The sequence below is a fragment of the Bombus impatiens genome, unplaced genomic scaffold, assembly GCF_000188095.3.
Source record: "Bombus impatiens unplaced genomic scaffold, BIMP_2.2 scf_1293, whole genome shotgun sequence".
NCBI classification, from domain to species: domain Eukaryota; kingdom Metazoa; phylum Arthropoda; class Insecta; order Hymenoptera; family Apidae; genus Bombus; species Bombus impatiens.
The window spans coordinates 323,844-345,915 of record NT_177712.1 but is presented as its reverse complement, the minus strand read 5'-3'; the positions used below and the strand labels follow the sequence as shown (position 1 = coordinate 345,915).

Here is a 22,072-nt window from a genome sequence, read left to right as displayed (position 1 = left end):
CAACAGGTGCATTTGAAAATACAGTATTTGATCCAATTTCCTGGAATGGCAAATTAATTAAGCTATTAATAATGTAGAATGCATATCAAAATGCTTTAAATAACTGATGATATTTAATACCAACACATCGATAAATGCGAAAGATTAGAGATAAACTAAACTGTATGGACATAATATAATTTATAACATTATCGCAAAGCAAAGATAAAACAGTACAATATTGGAAATTTTCCTACACGCGATGATTATGGAGAGATAACAATGAACCGGACGTCTATAGACAATTAGCGTTGGAGCTCAAAATTTTGTGACATAAATTTTACACTTCTTCACTTATACATTATCAAACAAACATAACTTAATAAATAAGCTACTGAATATTAAGATAGACTATCTTTCAACTGCAAATTGTAATATCACCAATATTGTAATCGAAACTGGTAACATCAACTGAATATCTTACTTCATCTAATCATAATTACTAATCAAGTTCTAAATGCTAATCGTCGATAAAATTTTAATAAACTTGACAACAACATACTCTAAAAAAGATTATTACGTTATTGCGTGTAGGTAATTCGCAAACAGATTTACGTTTCCTTTATCTATTTATCGAGCAAATAAAAAATATTTGATGTTTTTTCCATCAAACTGATAAAGCTAATAATCAGATAATTATCTTTTATCATCATTATCTATATATCTTAGAATGCAATGATAATAAACTGCTACGATAAAAAATTATTATTTTCACCTTAAATGCATCTATACTGCCCACGTCATTGGGGAGACAACTGGCCAGCATCATTTCACCTTTGCTCAACCCTAAAATTTACACAAATGATTATATAAGATTATATCTGAGGTCATTTTAATATTTGGATATTATTATGTAACACATAAATTATTCTATATACAAGAACTTATATAAATAGTTTCCTTACCAGCTCGAATGAAACCTTTGGCCAAAGCCTGAGCCATCTTACCGCCTCCTATGAATCCAATCTTCAACATTTTTGTGTCGATATTCAATGCGATCTTTTTTTCCTTTTCCTCGCCGTCGGCAAGAAGATGATCACTCACTGCACAGAACAAAATCTTTCAGTAGTAAAACGCAATGTTGTGAAAATACGTTACAATTTACGTTCATAATTTTCGTTTACACGCTTATATTAAAAAATCAATTAGAATATTAAGGTTCAAAATGGAAATTTTTGTTTGATCAAAAAGGCTGTCTTTTTTATTCAAAGAAAACTACGATAGATCCATATCTAATAATTAAAACTACGAATTGAAAAGTGTCGCATCTGAAGTCGGAGTTTCTAATTTGCACAATACAAAGATTAATACCGTTCGATCGCGATATTTACAAGCAAATCGGTACGCTTCTGATTCTCGTTTCTCGCCCCATCTTTCTCAGTACATAGATGATTTCAGTAGTTTTTTTTCTATGTAATTATGAACGAGATAAGGTCCTGTGTACGCAATACATTTACGTTCATTACTCATATGCGACGAACGTAACGTGGGTAATAAACTTCTTGAAATGCTTCTAAAATGTGGTTTCACTGGTAAATTGTTGGATATTTCCATTCATCTTTCACAGAAAAATTACAAAATGCTATAATTTGTCCTTCTATTGCGATTTAGGACAGCTAAAGGTTTCCTATAAATCTCTCTTACATTTTGGTAAACGAGCAACGTATTACATAAATGCCACACAAATTACTTTCAATGAGATGCATTTCAGTGTAAATAAAATGGTACAAGTCATGTTCCATTTTGCATCAGCATACATTATACATTAAAAAGTAAATTAATCTCAAAACATGTTAACTGATGAAATTATGAATCGAATATTAACATTAGGTAATGCAAAACATCGAATATTAACATTAGGTACAGCAATATCATCCTATATTTATTGAGTAACTACTGAAATGATTTAAACTAATGACATTTAAATTAATTTATAAACTTCGATATTCGAGATTTGTCACATTAGGACACATATAGCATATTAAATTACATAATTATTTCAACTAGCTATGTTAGTAATTTTATCAGCAATAATAAAAAATAAATGACGATAATAATGATCGAATAGGTTTAAAGAAATTTTATATAAAATTTATAATTTTTAAGTTACAAAATATCTTTGAGCAAAAAGAATAACTTGCTAAATCATTCTTTGCTTTAAGCAATATGATTATATTTTCTTTAGATTTCTAGTCACATTTCTGGACTATAGTCAAGTGCCGTTACGTGCACGCACATTACGTAATTTAACTTGATTTCATATATGTATGTATTTTTAAAATTCATCCTCATCTTTCGAAAAAGTCAATCGTGATACACTTGCCATTCCGAAACTGTATTAATCAATCAATTGTTTACGTTACTTCTTTATGCTAAATGAATTTACAAAAGTTGTTTATTCTTTGAGAATTGAATATTAATCGTACATCTAAATAAGAAATTCATGAAATGTGGAGTTAATCAGTTTCGTTTTTGAAAAATTCACAACCGCTAACAAAACATTCACAGTTCCAAGATATATTTAAATATCTCTCTCTCTCTCTCCCTCTTCCTTCCTCCAAACTATTGTTTAATTTTTTTGCTTAGAACAAACATAATTAATTAAATAGATAATAGCCAAAGTACTTATAATTTGATCTTCTATAAAATTTAAACTTGTATATACATCATATTAAAATGTTAAAATCACCTAATCATAAGGTTTCAACATTTTACAGAATGATCAAACAACTGATGAAAACATTTCTCCGACTATTTTGAGCGGTTTATTTTCGCTCATATTTCAGTTTAAGTTCAACCACGTCGCATTCGTACTGCATGCGAACGTGACGATCATATGATACAAACAATATCACGTGCGGAAGGATTTAGCGATTGATTAAGCGAACTCACGTTTCGCATTGTTATCGCGGATCGTTTGATAATATTGCAATCTAAATTGGATGGAAATAATATGAGTGTCTCGGTTACTCACCATTTCGGGCGTTCAGGCGTCGACGAACTCGACGTCCTAATCTTAGAAGCTCCATTGTTTTCAATCCAGTAGTCATTTTCCTTCTTTTCTTTCCTTTTTTTCACTGATGAGCTTAATCACTGATGAGCTTAGAAAGTAATTACTAGATGCTAGATGTCGTTGAAATTAAATGTATGGCGCCACGATAAGCTGCAAGCAAACATAATTGTTGATAAATCTCAAATTTTTGTTTACATCAGAAATTTCTCGAATGCAATACGCATAAATATGTATTTTATGACTTGGAAGTACGTAATTAGTAGACTAGGCGAATATTTCTTTGTTTACAGAAAATTTCAATGTATGCATATAACATGTAGGAATATACACATTACCTAAAGCATTTATTATAATATTTAAATGATGAAAGAAATATCTATTTAAGCTCTACTTCTTTAGTTGTATTTGTAAAATTCTGCACAAATATCTGCAATGTAATGATAATTAGTAATCAAAATTTCAAAGAAATGAAACACGAATATACTATGAAAATTAAGCATTTTTTTACATTTAATCAGTTTAAAGCAATTTAAATTCTAAGCTAATTGATACATTCTAAGGTAATTGCTTTTTTGATGCATAACATACGATTAAATTAGCAACTCTAATAAAATATAATAATCTATTTCGTGAACATGCAAGTGTAACTATGCATGAAAATATCTGAACGGATGCAAATATAAATTCTTAAATAATTATCGTATCAAGTGTATAAAATATTTGTAACGATTCCAAAAATAAATGATACCATATTAAACAAGTATTAACATACAATGAAATATAACGTTACTATTTAAAAAAAAAGCCAAAAATCGTGTACGTGCGAAGAGACACGTAACGCGTACAACTACGCGAAGGATTAGGTGTATCTATTCCTATTCAGGAACTAATTGTAATATTCAATTAATTTTTATAACTTTCCTTAAAAACATAATTGTTAGAGTTATTTAAATTGTTTTATATATTATATAAAAGGATACTTAACTGATTTACATTCTGTAGAAAATGCTCCGTTATAATCTTCTAATGTAATGATATCTTACTGTAACCGGCGATATGATTGTCCTGTTTGTAGTTGTGTACAGTGTTTAATATAGATCCTGTCTCTTCCGTGACTTATATACCAGCATGAAACATCGTGAGAAACTGAAATGCGACTAACAATTATTGTTCATCAGACACGGAAAACTACCTATTCGGTCGTGGCCAATCAGAATCCAAATATAATTGTGTCACCCCTTATCTGACAGTGTCTTTCCAACTCAAATGGATAGAACCTCGAATTATCTACAGTCAGGTATGGCGCCATCCTCACGTCAAAATTTGCTAAAAAGTCTCTGGATTAATGAAATTTCTCTGCTAATGAATCTTACTGGCGTCAATTTCCGTATAAATTTTGTATTGAGATTTATTTTCAAATAATGTAACAATGACATTAAAATGCATATACATACATGTATAATAATTGATAATAATAATATATGTAGCTACATGTATATAAACGCGATTTATCAAATTGAGTTATCGCGAATTATCATTTTTAATGAGTCTAACAAAACCTAATTAATTGACGACAAGCTATCTTTTGGATTCCTTAAATGCTATAAATATTGACGAAGCAAATATGTACTTACATGTATTGTACAACTGCGATTTACAAGTTAGAAAATCCTCTAAGCAGACATTCCACTGATGGCACATAGATGTCAGTGGCAACACGAATGCAATTTCGCGATCATGCGTGATTAGTCATGTCATAACGCAAAATCGATTTGTTATATAAAATAGACAAATATATGTGTTTAGAACGCATTTTCTTGCCTAAACAGTAGTGTGCAAGTGATTAGTAAAGTTTAATACTCTGTCGGTCACTTGTAATTGTCTGAAACTTGATCAACAATCTTATGTTTATTTTGCACTGTAACATTTTGTGGTTATGTTTGTATTTTTTGTATGAAATTATCTATTATTTATCGAAATTTGACGTTAATCATTAGTAACCGACAGGACAATCTTATAAGTAGGTATAAAACATTCGAATCGAAAGGGGAACTTTCTTTAGTAAATTTTAAATGCAATACTACCTCGATGTCTGGAATTCTGCCTTACTCACTAACCACTATCCCCACAATTATTTTTTATATTTCTCCGTGAAAGAAACTGGCATATATTTCTTCCATTTTCTTTATACCAGATTTTGACATTCAATAGTTTTTATAAATTATCGACTTTAGATTCTTAGCCGCCGAATATTATTCTCTCGCTCTGTCTATTCATTTCATGTAAAGGAAAAATTTTTGATACAAACTCTTCCTTAATAATTGCCTAAAAATTGCAACTGGCAGACAGTTAACAATACCACATCGTACTTATTCTAGTTTAAAGTGAATCGTTTCATAACAATTAAATTTCTAGTTCGATATTCTTTTTGTTTTTCATCAATTGTTTAAAAATTGTCGAGCAGAATAATTCTTATAACCCTAATCTTATAGTCCTACATTTTAAACAAAAAAATGCCAAAATTTTCAAGATTTTAGACGATAAAATCTGCATATATCGATAGATACGTCATATTGAAATGTATCTTGTGTTTTAACAAAATTGTAATATTTTCTGTAAGAAATTGTAAAAGTTATGCCTACTAATTTTTCCACAAAATTATTTCTTTGCATCGTGGCCTGTACCATTCTACGTAGGTTTATGATAATTATGAGCCGAAACTGTAGTTTAGAAAGTCATCGTACATTATGCAGTAACATAGTTTATTTTCAAAGTATGAATCTTAAGAAGTAATATTACGATTATCTTTTAAATTCCTCATATTAAATAAATTTTTATTATGTAAATTTTTTAAAGTCCTAATACCACTCGATAATGTATTTACCTCACATAGCTATAATGATCTGTACAACTTTTTATACGAAATTCTTGCATTAACGGTTATGTAACTGATCAATAAAAAGTCATAAGTAATTTTTTTCAATTAACATTTATAATTCAGTAAATAATTAGTTGACTCACAGTGACAGGTATAACCATTTAAAGTCGATCGCAGAGCGAGTTTCGACTTTACATTTTACATCGCAGTACACTGGCTCAGTAGCTGACGAGCGGTCAACGAGTCCGCGCGCATTGAATATTTCAGTGAGCGTTTCTCTTTGATCTACAAGACACGAGTAGTACTCTGTCTCTACGCTCGAAAACACATTTATCTAATCATCATTAAATATCTTTAACGGATAAATAGATCTCCTTCGCCAATTCGTAATTTGATCAACTTCTTTTCACGTTGCGTAATTATCATATCGTATAAAACCCAAAAGAATGAATTCATCAAACTGTTTGAAGATATCAAAATAGCTGTTGTTGTATTGTGTGACAGAAGAAGTGTCATCTATAGCTTTCCTTTATGCGACGTTCCTTGTTCAAATCTTCGTTTTTTAACCAGTAATTGGACTTAGTGCGAAATTGTTAGTTATCAAAAAATGCCAGCACAACTGAGCAAATTCATCGACGTACAGTGTAAGGAATACTCGCATCATTGGACTAATTCCTGCGTGGCTGCAGCAGCCGGTCTTGGCATAGATGCTATCCCACAATGTCTAAAGTTATATGCTACCGTTTATATAGTATGTTTATCTATTCTTTTTTTTCATTTTTCCTAAATTGTTTGTTCCTTATCTTTGATATACTGATTACCCTTTATCTAGATATAAGACAGTTCTATCGTTACTTTTTTTGTGAAAAATAACGGTAAGTGTTATTTTAAAAAACACGTGCGTACGCTTACTGTAACAGAGCAATTCGTAATTCATGATAAAGAGTAATAAATAGAATTTCACTCTGCCTCTTATAAGACTTATTGACATATTTGCTTCGTCAACTGATAAATGATTGTCAATTTTCTACACTTTGCATTTAATTTGCAATTTTCCCTTTGCATTTAAAAAGATCCTTTGTAACTAATATTTGTATATTAATTATTCTAATTGAACGAACAAAATTATGAGAATCATCGACATTCAATCTCTACCTCGATCGATATATTTTTAGGCTGCACTTTTAATGAAAGGAAAGATACCATCTAAAGAAGATATTAAAAAAACGATATTGGGTCTTTTACAATCAACAGCTTTCCTCTCATGGAGCGGTTTCTCGTATTCCGCATTTATTTGCATTTTAAGGTTTGAATAAATTAATTTTTAATTTATAATTCATATTATATACATAAAAACGGACTTTGTACATGCTGAGGAGGAATGTCATATAAGAAAGGGACTTTATTAAGTTTTAAAAATGAATAAATTACAAGTAAAATTTGTCTAATTGATTTTATATAATTTGCTACTTTTTAAATTACTACTATAATTATGGCATTAATTTAATTTAACAATGCTTCTTAATTATGTAGCACATATTGTACTTATTTAAAAACTATACATTTCAGACGAATACTTGGAAACTTCAATTTTCTGACTGTATCATTTCTTCCATCCTTCTTATCTAGTCTAACAGCTATTGTTATTGAGAGACCATCAAGACGTCCTTTATTAAGTTTATATGTAGCTAATCTTGTGAGTGAATTAATTCTATGTTTCATCTTGTCAAGATAATATTATATTTTTATAAAGATTTATACAAATCTATAAAAATCATAATTTTTAAACATAATTTTTATATATAATTAATTACAAAATCCTTTACTAGGCAACAGAAACATTATTTAGAATGGGCATAGCAAGGGGTCATTATACTCCTATCCCTCAAGGTGGAACTTATATTTTTGCTACAAGCATAACATTATTACTTTATTTTTATCGTTCTAGACCAAATAAAGAACCTTCCATGTATAGAATATTTAGGTACTTATTTATTCAGTACTTTTACTTGTGACAATTGCAAACAATTTTTACTTAACTAAGAAATTTTTATTAGAATTCTTGTTGGAAAATATGAAGAGTGTGGTTACCTTGTAGAAAAGAACAATTTGCATTGTGATACACAAATATGCTCTGCTGATGAAGGTAGTGCTAGTGGAAGTTCAATAGAAAAGCATGGTGTAAATAAAAAATCTCATAAAAAAAATCTTAATATATTTATGAAATCCCTTAAAATATATAGGAAAATTATAGAAAGATTAAAACTTCAAGGAAAACATAGTTCCTGCCCACATCCTTTTAGTTGTGCTCATTATATATTAAAGGTATATACATCATTTGTATATAATGAATAAATATAAAAGATTAAATAAACATTGTGAAATATATAGTACTGATTGCCATTTTCATTTATAGGGTGGCATGGAAGTATTTAGTTATGCTCTAAGTGCTCAATTAGTGATTAACTTGTTCTTTGGCATGAAGAAATTACTTACGAAACCACCTTTGATAAAATCAATGATTTTCAAAAAGAACAATCTAAATTTGCCTATATTTTTAGGTGGTTTTGCAGGTCTTTATAGGGTATTATTATATTTTTATTATAAATAGTCATTCTAGTTTTATGTGCATCTTCATAACAATTTTCAAAACTATTTTAGCTAGTATCCTGTTTGTTGAGAAGATTCTTAGAAAAAGATTCTCCTTACCACGCAATTCCTGCTGGATTTATTGGTGGTTTAACATTTATGTTTTATAGTAATAATACAGTAGCTCTATATTTTATGTGGAAAGCATTGCAGGTATTTTTGTAAATATTTTCCTGATTTTACAATTTAGTATTTTTACTATATATTAAAATTTATACTTGCCTTTTTCATTTAGTTGTCATGGAATGATCTTGTGGAAAAAAATATAGTACCTGAAATAAAGTGGTTTGTAATCTTTTTATACTGCTTTTGTACAGCAATACTCTTCCATGCAGCAATCCTTGAGCCACAACTCTTGAGGTCTTCTTATTGGAAATTTTTATATGCTGTATCTGGTGGAAGGTACTAAATATTATAATCTTTTTACCAATTCAAATTTTTAACATATGTTATGTTATTATACCTTTTTTTCTTCTGTGTAATTTCAGAATAGCAGTAATGTCTCGAGTGTCATTAGACGCATTTGGTTTGGAATCAACTAAACATCTTGCAGATGTACTCAGAAAAACTAATACTACTGATAAGAAAACTTTTGCTTTTTAATTGAAAAAAAAGAATGGGAAAAGAAGGAACTATATTGATCGTTGTTATTATTTAAGTAAAGTATCGGGGAACTAACGAGAGAATTCAAAATGTTTGTTTCTGCATAAAAAATATAAAAGAAGTCGCAAAAGTATGCACGCTGTTGGGTACACGTGCACTCAAGTAAAGGTCGTGGACACCCGAGCCCAAGAGACACCATGAAGTAAGGGGAATGCTTCTTACCTAAAAAAAGGGGGAACGGGGAACGTATACTGTGTGTCAGTACTGTTTGGATTGTTCAGTAGCTTGTAGAGATCTTTCTCCATTTCATTTTTGTATCGTTATGTGAAATTTCAGTTGACATCACATTATACACAAAATGTATATGTTAGTAAATATGATTCCGTTCCGTGAAAATATGTTGATATTTTTTTTATATTATCAACGCGTACAAGAGGACAAAGTCTTGTGCAAGAGGCTTCATCCATGAACTGTATTGCCGTAGGCGGAGTCAATTCTATTCCCCTTCCCTCATGGTACCCCTTAAATGCTAGAAATGATACTTTGGTATACGTGTACTTAATAAATATTCGTATCGACTTCTTTAAAACAGGAAACAGTAAAATGCTTTTATGCAAATACGTAACAGATATAATAGGCAATGATTTCATAAAAAATTGTGTTCCAAAAGTTAAGATTGAATATTTATTAGGTACCTTTCCACTTGTATAGTCCATGGCGATATAGGAGTACCGTGAGGCAAGGGGAATGTCTTGACTCCGCCTACAGTGCACAGATTCTCTCATCGATATGGAATGGGAAACGCTTCCCTGACCCCATAATACACCGAGAATATCCATCACTGTGCTCGAGTGCACGCGTACCGAACGAATACACATCCGATCTATATTTTGATGTGACATTACTGTCATTACCCGTTTCATATGTACGATTAATTTCAAGACATTTTGCATACCTCAAAAGTATGAAGAAAAAATGAATGAAAAAAAGTATGATGAAAAAATATATATTAATAAAATAGTTACCAAAGAAACAAACATACATATATAATAAACTTTTGTATTGCTAAAATTTTACAATATTCATGTACAATTCTAGAATTAGACTCATTAAATTATATTTAAAATGATTATTCGGTAATGTTATAAAAATTTACTATATCATAGATATTTGTTCATTCTTGTTCAATACATCTGTGATGTTAATATAGTTCGTTTAATTTAAAAATTTTGTACATTTATATAATATATGTCTATGTGTATAGGAAATGTGAAATTATTATTTTATGAACAAGCTGTTACAAAATAATGTAGATATTCTTCTAAGAATGTACAAAGATCTTTTTCATATACCTAAAATTACATACAACGTTTGTGATATCGAAATTTTACAAATAATAAAAAATTTTATATTGATCACTTTGATAGAAATGAGTAATTTATTTATTAACTTACAAAACAACATTGTTGAATTTCTTCCTTGCGAACATGCCAATATTGAATAAAATATTTGAAATATACAAGACTGCAATGTACTATCTTCGTTTTTTAACAGTTTCCAGTGCTTTATTCATTATAATATCTGCATTTCTTCGTTCCTGTTTTCGTTTTACACGTTTCTTTTGTCTCAAAACATTATTCCAATTAATTTGACCTTGCATTTTTAAGTTTTTCCTATCTATATTTCCAGGAACAATTTCAGATTCTAAAACTGAAACATCATATTTCTGTACTACAATATTGGGTGGGTTTATAAATTCCAGTGTATCATTTTGCCATGGAAGCAAACCAATTGGACATTCTGCCCAATTATAGGTTGCTGAAAGAAATTTTAGAGTTATTTTGTTAACGTTTTGAAAAATGAAAGTAGATACTTAACTTCATATACTTACCAACTGCAAAGTTCCAATTATTTCGAATTTCTTGACCAGCTAAAAATCGAGGTATTTTATCTACCACCTTATTTTGTTCTTTATTTATGTCTAGTAGACATTCACTATCTTTAAGATCATTTAGAGTAAAAATTTGTTCATATTCAGGAAAATTTGTATCATTCTTATCAAGTGGTACCATTGCATAAACATTCATTAAATTCAACAGTAACTGTTTGCTTTCATTATCTATTTTTGGATGTATTAATTCTAAGATAGGTACAATGAATTTAAGCGAAAATTCATTTATGTTTAATATAATCTTTGAAATAAATTTCATATCAGTTAAGCACGGCAGTACTGTATCTGATAAATTAAACCATAATACGCATTTCAAGTGTGGATAAGTACGATCTGTCTCTTCTTTGACTTTAAGTTCAAAAACTTTTGGTGGTAAATTTTTTTGTATCTTTTCTAACTGATATTCTAAAACTCGAGATATGTCATGCGCGCTATCTAATTTCAAAAAACTATATGATATAGAACTTATCCATAAAGAAGCTAACAATTTCTTTTCTTTATTTACTTCTTCATTTTTTATTAATTCCAGTAATTTTATAATTAACACTTCCATTAGATCTTTTTCACACAATAGAAATATTATATCTTTCCAAAACTTTAACATGTCTAATGGCAAAACATCTTTCTCCAATTTATTTTCAATACTCTCACTTTGAGTAAAAATTGATAACATGTTCTTGCTTGGTAAAAATACTTCTGAACTGAGCAATGTATTACAAACTATATTCTTTTTATCCGGTATAGACTTTTTACTAAGATACCTAGATATTTCAGATAAAAGAACAATTCTTGCAGTTTCTAATGTGTACTTTTTATCATTTTTTATATCATCACTGGCAGCCTCTATGTAGTTATCTTTATTATTTTCCATATTTTCACCATTTTTTTGTAATAAAGAGATAGCATATGAACGCAGATCTTGTAATGTTTCCCTACCAATAAAATCAATTTATTGATATAAATTCTGTATTATTGTAATCAAAATAATTAAAGGTTATACATACTTCAATTGAGGGTCTGGAACATTTGATACTAGATGATAGCCAACATGAATATACAAACTTACAGAAGTCCAGAGTTCAATTAAATCATCAAAATCCTGTACTTCTTCAGTCTTTTGGACTTCTTTCATAGATTCTTCACTAATCAAACATTCTTCCATTCTTTTAGCTTCAGCTGCCCAATATTCTTCCTTTAAATATATCATGTAAGAAACATCTTTTTCCTTTAATATTATAGTTGATATAGAAATATACATACATGTAACCATGCTAGTAATATATTTACAGCTATTCTCAATACACCAATGGATGGAACTTCATAACCATGAGCAGTATCATGTCTTAAATTTACTATCCACTCTGGAATATTAAGATGCTTTGCTATTTGAAATAAGGATGTTTGTTTCGTGTGTCCTATGTTAGATATATGATTTAAAATTCTCATTATTGTAGTTGAATACATCAGACATAAGTCATTTTCATAGGTAATTGGCAACTCGCCATTGTTAATTTTAGGAGTCCATTCACGGTCTCTAACACACACTTGCATAATTGAAAGAGTACAATCAATGCCTATTGGCAATTTTGGTATCCTAAAATACTATTAATTAATACCACTTATACCATAATATTTTATTAAACGTTTGATATTTGATTACCTTGCTTGCCATGCAAGTAGCATTTCATAACCTTCAGTCTGTTCATTGATATCATTGGAATATATTTGCTTGTGCACTTGGTGCCATTCTGCGCTGTAGAATGTAAATGTAATCTTTAATCAAATATCTTAGGATATAAAACTCCTCAGTAATTCTAATACTTACAGAGAAAACCATGGTACTTGTTTTACATCTTCCTGTCTCATGGAGAGCGCCATAGCTGACCACGTGTGATGCCAAACTTTAAGTCGTTATCATAAAGACGAATGAACGTGCTTTAACATGTATACATATGTTTATGTGTATTATACTTGTAGCTGTGAGTAAACGTCGGATAAGTCATTGAAATTTTATAAAATATGGCGAAACAAATAAAAATGATACTAATAGATCTCAGTGGAACACTGCATATCGATAATTCAGCAATTCCAGGTGCCGTGGAAGCTCTAAACAGGTGGTTTTTTATTGAATTTATGACAATTATTCATGATTATTAGTAAATATTATGGCGTACCTTACGTCTTATGTTGCATCGATTTTACCTACTGTCGTCTTTTAAATTGAATACATTGACTTTACTATTAATATCAAATAATATTTTAACAAATAAAGTACAATTTAATGAAAATTATACTTTGTAATTTTCGGTCTTTTATTTCATAATTTTTTTTAGAATGTTAAATAAATTATTTTATTGCTTTCAATATAGACTTCGAAACGCAGGTATACCGCTTAAATTCGTCACAAATACAACGAAAGAATCCGGCAATTGTTTATATGGTCGATTGACAAAACTCGGTTTTGATATTAAGAAGGAAGAAATTTTCAGTTCTTTAGCTGCAGCGAGGAAATTGATTATTTCGCGGAAATTAAATCCAATGTTATTTATTGATCCTGCTGCTAATGAAGATTTCGATGATTTAATAAGAAATGACGATAAAAAAGATGCTGTAGTAATAGGATTGGCTCCAGATAAATTCAATTATGAAAAATTGACCAAAGCATTCAGGTATACCTTGACTATTTTACACGATGAAAATTCATGTACAAAACTTTTATTTTTGTTTGTTATTGGGAACAAATTGTTTATAATTTCAGATTACTATTAGATGGCGCATCGCTCATAGCCATTCATAAAGGGCGGTATTATAAAAGGCCAGATGGTTTAGCTCTGGGACCAGGCGCATTTATCGCTGGTTTAGAATATTCCGCTGATATCAAGGCAGAAATTATCGGAAAACCAGCTGCAGAATTCTTCAAAGCTGCTTTGGAAGATATACCTCCAGAAGAAGCGATTATGATTGGCGATGTAAAACTATTTTACATAATGTTTAATTACTGTTTTAATTTTCAGTTTTTTATTTTTTAATTCTTTTCAGGACGTTAAAGATGACGTAGCTGGTGCACAAGCTATCGGTATCAGAGGACTTTTGATACAAACTGGAAAGTATCGAGATGGAGATGAAAATACAATTACACCACCGCCTACAAAAGTATGCAGTTCTTTTGTCCAAGCTGTAGAATTTATTCTTAAAAAAGAAATTTAAGTAGTATGATTTTGCAACAGTAAAAGAATATTATGTATATGTATATATATATATGTTATTCTGTATTAAATTAGATATTTTATTTCAATATTAATAATTCTGTAATGGGATGTGTACATAATCTAGATTAGATTCACAATATAGTTTCAAAATATAAAGAGACTATAATTATAAAGAAACCGACATAGTACTTTCTATGATGTGAAATATTACATTACCAAATTTTCTTTGTTCTAACAGTAATAAAAAGTATTACAGATTTCTTTCGACGTATCTATCGATTAATAGTTGAGGATAGATAACTTTATAAATATTGAACGAATATCGCCTCATCGCGCAGTAGAATGTAGAAAATTGTAGAAAATTTCATCTGCCATCATATGTTAATGAATTCTGTTTATAAATTAGGATGAATCAACATTTCTTTCAAATTTGATAATAGAATTTTCTAGATGCGAGACGATATTTCTTAGGTTCTTATATCGTTCTAAAAACAAGAGAAATAATCGTTGTAATTATGAGTTTTTACGAATATACATAATCTTAGATAATAAATATTAGAACTATCGTACTTAATAAGTTATTGTTAAAAGCAGTTGTACAGAAAAAATCTTAGTCATTTTTAAAAGAAATGGGTGCACTGCAAGAGGTTTTGTTTAGTATAAAATTTGGCACCATTTCATAATCCTTTCCCTTTTTTCTACTTGCTCTCTTTTCTTAAATATGAGAATTAATCAACATCTTATTTTGAGAACATCCTTTTGTCCCTTACTAAGAAGATAGGGAGTATAATTAGTTTTGATTTGAAGATGTCACGTTTCAAAAGTGTAATTACAAGCGCACTTTTAATACATTAGTACTTCCATTAATGAACAATGTTATTTCTTTAGTGAGGAAGGCTCAGTTATAACTTTTACGAATACTGTATGAAATGCATGTCTTGTGTCTAAAACTAATTTAATATTACCTACAAGTGAAACTGCTAAATGATATAGTAAATCTCTACGAATTTGCAATTAAGCAATTAACATAAAAATGTAATTATAAAACGAAAAGAAAAAAGTATATAAGAGCTGTTTTTGCAATAAAGTAAAATAATAAATTACCAGAAAATTTCATTCAATTGTTAATGCTTAAAACACAATAATTGATCAACAATTGCATCTTGCACCTAGTATTATATAAATAAACTTACGAGCAAAATGCTTACAAATATACAACTAAATACTAGATTTTAACAGAATATTTTCTATTATTATGCACCACAACAGTATTAACTTACAATCCACATTATTTTCAAAAGATTAATAGATCGCTTCATCATTTAAATGCCCTCTACAACTTATAATCTAGGATCAGGCACGTGTTGATTTCCTGTTGCAGTAATGAGGGTCATTTTACGAAAATACATTCCATTTGAAAAATGAATAAGATAATTAAATGTGACATGATTGATACTAGGTCTTTGCAAAATATACATATAATGCCAATATACAAACATAAAAATGAATCAAACTTAACTGCAAATATACAATATTTTTGGTAGCCATCATGTTAATCAACGTCCTTAGCTCAAGAAACATTTATCACAGAGCTCTAAAAATTCCTAATAAGAAGAATATAACTAAGTAATAGTAATTAACTTCTTTACATTTTTAAATATGTGTAACAAAAGCTTAGCAAATAAATACTTATACAATACGTAGCATATTAAAATGTAACAACGAAATAATCTCTAGATTTATTAAAAAATTGCTTTTATGTCATTTTGATAACACAAGAATTACAACATTTAGGGCCATATTAATAAAGAACAGTGTTTTCTTTCTTTCTTTCTCTTTCTGTCACTCCCTCCCTCTATATGTCACTCAATTTCTTTTTCTTTTTAGAGTCAAGCATTTATCCCAATTTCATAAAATTGGTGCAAAGGCTTCGATTTTGATACATTTGCTTCGATTTTATGTATACAGCCCATCACCATGATTAAGGGACGTTACTTACAATCGTATTTGTATGTACAATTTGTAGGATTCTAGTAGAGTAAATATTCTAACGTATGATTAACTTTTTATCTATTGTAGTTGTCTTTTTTTTTTTATCTATTGTAGTTGTCTCCTAAGATCAAATTCTGCCAATATAGTCATATTTGTTTAATCGAAAGCTGTAATGTATTCATACTTTTCTTCTCTCGTATAATATGTAATAAAAGTTTAATTACTGGAAGTTTCATTAGAGACAGAATTTGACCTTATTATACTGAAGACATACACTGTTATTTCCTATGTTATTAATAGGAAATATTGAACTGTTAATTTGGCTGCTGAATTTTAATTTGATTAATAGTAAATTGACATTTTTCTCTTCCTTTTATAGTTTGCTTTTTTTTACAATAACAAGGCAGGTGTGTGGAGTATTGCTGATACATGTCTTTCGTTTGTTTGAGTATATGTTTTGTTTAAATAAAATAATGCTACTTACAAATAAACAAAAAGGAAAACAAATTAATTATATAGAATAAATAAAGGAATAATTGAGAAGCATATGAAAATATAATATTTAAAGACAGTTTAATTTCCTGGGCCATCCAAGGTTTATCGCTTATTTTTTTGTACTTAACTTTACTTGTTGATATTTTTGAAATGGGAAGACTATAAATGGCTGACAGTAAACATTTAATACTTTGCATTAAATGAAATGCATTAAAAACAAAAAACATGTTTTTAGTAGCAGACTAACTGAAATTATTGTTGTATTATTGAATTTGGCCTCAGGATATAAATATACAAATATGAGCAATTTATACTGATACTTCCACACATTATTGCCTTTCAACTCATTTAATTTTAAATACTCTATATATAACCTGACTTTTACTCATCTTCACTTGCAGCATCTAACGAAACATCCATCGAAATTCGATTGAACATTTCAGAAAGTGAAGGTAGTGTGAAATGCCACACTCTGCAACTAGACCACATGTCTTCCGTTATTCTGCAATATATTCGTTTCATATAATCATTTTTAGTAAATAAAGAATAAGTAAAAGCATTTACTTACTTTATGACAGTAAAAAACCATGGACACTTTAGAGATCTCTGTTCTGACGAATTTAGCTCTAACTATTTTACTGGCCGATAATGAATTATTAAGTCTGCTGAACTTTTCCAAATAAAATGTCTGACCTAAAGCATAATAAAATAAAGATAATGTAAAAATTGTATTAAAACCATTGTATTAAACGAATATAGTTAGATACAGTATAAAAACATACAGTTCTTAAATCCATAGAAGGATCTAAAACTTGATCGTTACATAACAATTCTACTTTTTCCTCGATCAGTGAAGAACTATCAGCGTTTGAATCTGTATTTGTCCTGTCTCCAGGTGGAGATCCTCCAGAAACTGTATTTCCAATACCTGATACCGATCCCGAGTCACTTCCGGCACCAAGTACTCTATCGCAAACATGTTCTGCTATCTTACGAATTTGTATAAAATCATTTGCAATTAAGCGATCCCTTAAAAGATATATATTAACCCGATATTATAAAAATTTTATTTTGTAATATTTAAAAAATTATTCATTTTTTTACATACCTTTTTAAACTTTTTACACCAGATGTTGCATGTGGAAGAAGATAAAATGATATTTTAATGAACTGTGGGAGATTTTTATCCACAACAATATTAACTACCCATGCAGGAACAGTTTCATTTAATAGCACTCCTTCCATTTCTCCTGCAGCATCTCTAACTAATAATCTATACAAAGGTCTGCCTCCTACTTCACTAAAACATAATTGTATTTTTATTGCTATAATCAAAGATAGTTAAGCAAATATTTTTTTCATTTAAGGGAAATACTTGGAACTTTCTTATACCTGAATATAACAGGTGTATGGGTTGGTACTGAGAAATATAAATTTCCTCCTCTAGTATGAATAGAGCTATTACCGTCATTACTATTGCCTTCATTTTCATCATCAACATGTAGTGGCCTCCACCAATGTTCCAATAAAGCTTGTAGCAAAAGATTTCCATAATTCACTGAAGGAAAAGAAAGAAGAAGCAATATAGTATTGTAAGAACAGTAAACAATGATAGATGTATAAAAAATAAATATTACCTTTTTGATCTACGGCATCATTTTCTGCAAGACCAGTTTCTTTTGCAGAAACCCATGCAGAGAAACAGTCATTTTCATCTTGACCTAAATGGATGGTCAACATCTATAAAAATATATCAAAAGTTATTTTTAATCTCATATGTATTAAAATTACAATTATGTTAATGAATCATAGAATTACATACCCCAGTTTTCAGATCTACACTAAACCAGTTTGGAACATACACCATTTTATTTCTTTTTTTTATTTCCTGTTCAAAATCTACTTTTCCTAAATCTTCAACTTTACGCGCTTTTAATACATCGTATAAAGCTACATTTTCTTCTGTATCTTTCGTTAAAACATGTCTTCGATCATTTAAGACGTGACAATGCCGTATTGCCGAGCCACCCAATATTTTTTGCGCAGGCTCTGTATTTCTTACATTCTGCGTTACCCCACTAGCGGAATCACAATAGTCTTCAATTCCTAATTCTTGCCAATCCTTTTGACTTATAGACTACAACAATTTTTAAAATGTTATTTGTTTTATTAATGAGCTTTTTTGTGCATAATAAAATATAACAATACCCAATTATTTATAGTAGATTCACTAGTTGCTACCCAAATGCTGGACTGATCAGGTGTCATAACCATTTTTAGTACAGGTGCTTTTTCTTCACAAATAACTGTATACCTTTCAGGATAACATGATAATTCAGTCATTACAACTCTTCTGTCTCTACCTCCTGATATTACATGACTAAAGGTATCTGTTGCCTAAAGATGATTGTTCTAATTTAATATAGTTATCTGCATTATTTATTACTTTAGTAAGATGTTAAGATAGGGGAAAAAATTGTAATTACCAATAATGCCCAAACACCTTCTTTATGTACTCTAAAGGTTTGGATACATCTTTGTTGCCCCAGTGACCAAAGTTTGATCGTTCCATCAGAACTGGCTGACAAACACTGAGTACCATCTCTATTTAATACTAAGGCTTTAATATTATCCATATGACCACGAAGTTTCATTAACTTAGTACAATTTCTTGGATCCCATACTCTTAAAACTTTTTCTGTACTACCACTCACTATAATTGTTCCAATCTGATTCATGGCAAGACTATATATAGAGTCTTTATTTCCACTAAGAGATGATGCTGCAAATTATCCATGTGTTATTTAAATAATTATAAATTGTTTATTCATATTAAAGACTGAATTGTTACTTGTTACTGTATTGTTGCTTGCCGTGAGGGCAGTTAACGTATTGACATCCCATAAAAAGATTAATTTATCTAAACCAGCACTAGCAACTTGTTCTTTATCTTTTGCATATGCTAGAGCCTTTACATAATCTTTATGTGTCCTTAACGTAGACATGCAGAAACCTTTGTGTGCATTCCATACCTTTACTGTTGTATCAGAACTGGCTGATATTACTGTAAAACAATATTTTCTTTTCTCATTACATAAAAATATAATATATTATATCTTTAGATACAATACATGTTAAACATTAACTTAGAAATTTAACAAAAGATACATACAATTTTTGCCACCACAGCACAATACTATATCATTGACCCAGTCCGTGTGATGCTCCATTGACTGAATATATGGATCTTTCATATTTTTGCAATTCCATATCCTTATAATACTATCTCTACCTGCGGAGTAAAGCCTATGCAAAGCTGGATCATATTGTAATGAATTGACTCCAGCTCTATGTTTCTTTTCCATTTCATCTCTTATAACCATGGATACCTTCATCAAATACGCAAAATAACAAAATAATTACCATTCATATAATAATCATTCTAAATAAATCTTTTTGTGAGTTTCATTAATAAATTTTATTCGATAAGATCGAAAGTATAGAAACATAAAAATTCATTTACGATATTATTCATGACACACCACCCGTTAGTAATTACGTGATTTATAGTCATCAAAGATTTTATAAGAATCTTACGAAATTGATCAATAATTGCATATAGCATCAAGCAATACATATCAAAAATATCATAGATCAATTGCGATTCTATTATTTCATACATCGTCATGTGGATTTTATAACGGGCGAAATAGCAACGTCAATTAGTACACAGCAATTCTGTTTTTGCGAAAACATTTCATTCAATTTAAAAGAAATTATGCTTCGAAAAGCAATGACGTATATTTCAACAGGGGAAAAAATATCACAGACAAGTACCTGCACTTTCTTTCGACCACTTTGCCCGCCTGTCTTATGAGCTGCCATTATACCGCAAACTGTTCTGTAACTTTGCACTTAGAGGTAATAGAGGAAAACATTCAAAATGTACTAGAATTATGCTGTTGCACTTTTACGTTCCGATGCGTTGAAACCACGCAGTAGTTTCATCGTTGATTACATCGGAAGCCTTACATGACCAGAAGACACATCGATGGTTGTACAAAACGATACAGTGCACATCACGTCGAAGTTCAAACAGCTGTCAGCCGACCAGGTATAAACAGTGTTCATGACGATTAGATGTAGAAACTGACAATGTTCCAACGCCGGTATCAGTACGTTCCGACGTTATACACATTACGTTACATCACGTTTCAGAGTGTCTGATAACGTTTCGTCTCCATTGTTGTGATTGAATAAAGCCGGATATATTGTTAGATATGTTACATATTTTAGCAAAATATTCAATTGATTCAAGTTGTACGAAACTTGTCGAATGAAACAGATCATAATACGGGTTTCTACATACAATAAGCCGCTATAACATAAGATGAAATTAAATTTGGATTTGGAAAATTAGTATTTCCACAATGATATATCGGTACTTTTATGACCAATAGTCGTACACGATGCAACTGTGAATATAGATCATCTTTATTTACCAACCAATGAAAAATAATAAATGCGTTGCGTTCAGATGCATCCACGTATATATAGTTTCCAGAAAATGTCCCAATTGGTAATTTATTAACCGTCTACCAATCAAAAAATTTCAATTAATCGTTGAAAACTGACTTCAGATACAATAAACTGTAGATCCTTATAACCATCCTACAATATATTGAGTAAGAAATATACATGCTCCACACGTTACTTCGTGTTCCGACAAGTTTAAGAACGCATAGAATTCTTACAAAACATTGTCTTTAAATCTCCTTGTACAATTAAAGGAATAAACAAATATATGTATTTTTATTTTAAAAAATTTATGTAACAATTTGAGATGTTTTTCTGTCTCATTTTACATTTTATTTTATATGAAACTCGCAGGTGTTCTAAAACTCATCAAAGTGCCACCTAGCGACAATATTCTTTATTAATTCTATCCGGAAAGACAGCATCCGTCTCCGGTACGCCGTACGCCCATGAAAGAGGTAAAGGTGTCCGTCAGTCAGTTGAACGCCGCCATTTTCTTGGTGTGTAAACGTTCCGTTGATTTTAGCTTTAGTTGTATACCGTACGCTACACACCATAGGACGTATAACTATTCTGACGTTTTACGCGTCCTCGGCTAGATTTACACCATGAATCAGTCACGAAATTTCACATCGTTATTGAATCCAAGTTATTTGCAAAACGCCCAACAAAATGCTGCGACTGCGAACGCGGCTGCTGCTGCGGCT

The 22,072-nt window shown here is 29.9% G+C and overlaps 5 protein-coding genes across 10 annotated transcripts in view; 3 read left to right on the top strand and 2 right to left on the bottom strand.

Annotated features, from left to right (window-relative positions):
- Positions 1 to 4,224: 4,224 nt before the first annotated feature.
- LOC100746793 (transmembrane protein 135) lies at positions 4,225 to 9,578 on the top strand. Of its 3 annotated transcripts, none has more exons than XM_033323902.1 (9): positions 4,225 to 4,349; positions 7,106 to 7,236; positions 7,500 to 7,626; positions 7,760 to 7,914; positions 7,988 to 8,255; positions 8,347 to 8,514; positions 8,592 to 8,732; positions 8,815 to 8,981; positions 9,068 to 9,578. In XM_033323902.1, exons 2-9 carry the CDS (start codon positions 7,118 to 7,120, stop codon positions 9,180 to 9,182), a joined length of 1,260 nt encoding a protein of 419 aa, XP_033179793.1. In that variant the 5' UTR covers positions 4,225 to 4,349; positions 7,106 to 7,117; the 3' UTR covers positions 9,183 to 9,578. The 3 variants fall into 3 exon arrangements, with proteins under 3 accessions (XP_033179793.1, XP_012247592.1, XP_024227184.1); XM_012392169.3 differs by lacking the exon at positions 4,225 to 4,349 and adding an exon at positions 6,008 to 6,681; XM_024371416.2 differs by lacking the exon at positions 4,225 to 4,349 and adding an exon at positions 6,539 to 6,805.
- Positions 9,579 to 10,660: 1,082 nt separating this feature from the next.
- Positions 10,661 to 13,066, bottom strand: LOC100746905. Of its 2 annotated transcripts, none has more exons than XM_012392168.2 (6): positions 12,959 to 13,066; positions 12,794 to 12,886; positions 12,394 to 12,735; positions 12,138 to 12,325; positions 11,074 to 12,065; positions 10,661 to 11,000 (listed from the first exon to the last, which is right to left on the bottom strand). In XM_012392168.2, the coding sequence occupies exons 2-6, from the start codon at positions 12,803 to 12,805 to the stop codon at positions 10,717 to 10,719; spliced, it is 1,818 nt and encodes a 605-aa protein (XP_012247591.1). In that variant the 5' UTR covers positions 12,806 to 12,886; positions 12,959 to 13,066; the 3' UTR covers positions 10,661 to 10,716. The 2 variants fall into 2 exon arrangements, with proteins under 2 accessions (XP_012247591.1, XP_003493833.1); XM_003493785.3 differs by having other exon boundaries at positions 12,394 to 12,727; positions 12,959 to 13,011.
- Positions 13,067 to 13,073: 7 nt separating this feature from the next.
- Positions 13,074 to 14,385, top strand: LOC100746674 (haloacid dehalogenase-like hydrolase domain-containing protein 2). 2 transcript variants are annotated; one of them, XM_003493783.4, is made up of 4 exons: positions 13,074 to 13,247; positions 13,503 to 13,802; positions 13,892 to 14,102; positions 14,173 to 14,385. In XM_003493783.4, the coding sequence occupies exons 1-4, from the start codon at positions 13,153 to 13,155 to the stop codon at positions 14,338 to 14,340; spliced, it is 774 nt and encodes a 257-aa protein (XP_003493831.1). In that variant the 5' UTR covers positions 13,074 to 13,152; the 3' UTR covers positions 14,341 to 14,385. The 2 variants fall into 2 exon arrangements, with proteins under 2 accessions (XP_003493831.1, XP_024227185.1); XM_024371417.2 differs by having other exon boundaries at positions 13,102 to 13,247; positions 13,623 to 13,802.
- A 663-nt stretch (positions 14,386 to 15,048) lies between these two features.
- Positions 15,049 to 21,291, bottom strand: LOC100746553 (WD repeat-containing protein 48). Its single transcript, XM_003493782.4, has 12 exons — positions 20,667 to 21,291; positions 20,002 to 20,218; positions 19,681 to 19,893; positions 19,316 to 19,611; positions 19,038 to 19,226; positions 18,652 to 18,966; positions 18,467 to 18,569; positions 18,222 to 18,387; positions 17,938 to 18,129; positions 17,612 to 17,858; positions 17,398 to 17,522; positions 15,049 to 17,331 (listed from the first exon to the last, which is right to left on the bottom strand). Exons 1-11 carry the CDS (start codon positions 20,712 to 20,714, stop codon positions 17,460 to 17,462), a joined length of 2,049 nt encoding a protein of 682 aa, XP_003493830.2. The 5' UTR covers positions 20,715 to 21,291; the 3' UTR covers positions 15,049 to 17,331; positions 17,398 to 17,459.
- Positions 21,292 to 21,805: 514 nt separating this feature from the next.
- LOC100746431 (splicing factor 1) overlaps positions 21,806 to 22,072 on the top strand; it is a 7,219-nt gene continuing 6,952 nt past the window's right edge. The window contains exon 1 of one of the 2 annotated variants that reach the window (XM_033323901.1): positions 21,806 to 21,823. Coding sequence is in view for 1 of the 2 variants with exons in the window: in XM_012392173.3 (XP_012247596.1) it covers positions 21,974 to 22,072 (99 nt within the window). In the remaining variant the exon portion in view is untranslated. The other variant, XM_012392173.3, reaches the window with a different exon arrangement.

Excerpts from the sequence above, each read along its gene's own strand:
- LOC100746793 (XM_012392169.3), top strand. The coding sequence starts at position 6,538 with ATGCCAGCACAACTGAGCAAATTCATCGACGTACAGTGTAAGGAATAC. Across the intron at positions 7,915-7,987 it reads TCCATGTATAGAATATTTAG|AATTCTTGTTGGAAAATATG; the intron begins GTACTTATTTAT and ends AATTTTTATTAG. Across the intron at positions 8,982-9,067 it reads TATGCTGTATCTGGTGGAAG|AATAGCAGTAATGTCTCGAG; the intron begins GTACTAAATATT and ends GTGTAATTTCAG.
- LOC100746674 (XM_003493783.4), top strand. The coding sequence starts at position 13,153 with ATGGCGAAACAAATAAAAATGATACTAATAGATCTCAGTGGAACACTG. Across the intron at positions 13,803-13,891 it reads AAATTGACCAAAGCATTCAG|ATTACTATTAGATGGCGCAT; the intron begins GTATACCTTGAC and ends TTATAATTTCAG. Across the intron at positions 14,103-14,172 it reads AAGCGATTATGATTGGCGAT|GACGTTAAAGATGACGTAGC; the intron begins GTAAAACTATTT and ends AATTCTTTTCAG.
- LOC100746553 (XM_003493782.4), bottom strand. The coding sequence starts at position 20,714 with ATGGCAGCTCATAAGACAGGCGGGCAAAGTGGTCGAAAGAAAGTGCAG. Across the intron at positions 19,612-19,680 it reads AAGCAACAATACAGTAACAA|CATCATCTCTTAGTGGAAAT; the intron begins GTAACAATTCAG and ends GATAATTTGCAG. Across the intron at positions 18,570-18,651 it reads GTGTAGATCTGAAAACTGGG|ATGTTGACCATCCATTTAGG; the intron begins GTATGTAATTCT and ends ATATTTTTATAG.
- LOC100746905 (XM_003493785.3), bottom strand. The coding sequence starts at position 13,011 with ATGGCGCTCTCCATGAGACAGGAAGATGTAAAACAAGTACCATGGTTT. Across the intron at positions 12,887-12,958 it reads CAAGTACCATGGTTTTCTCT|CGCAGAATGGCACCAAGTGC; the intron begins GTAAGTATTAGA and ends TACATTCTACAG. Across the intron at positions 12,728-12,793 it reads CTACTTGCATGGCAAGCAAG|GATACCAAAATTGCCAATAG; the intron begins GTAATCAAATAT and ends ATAGTATTTTAG.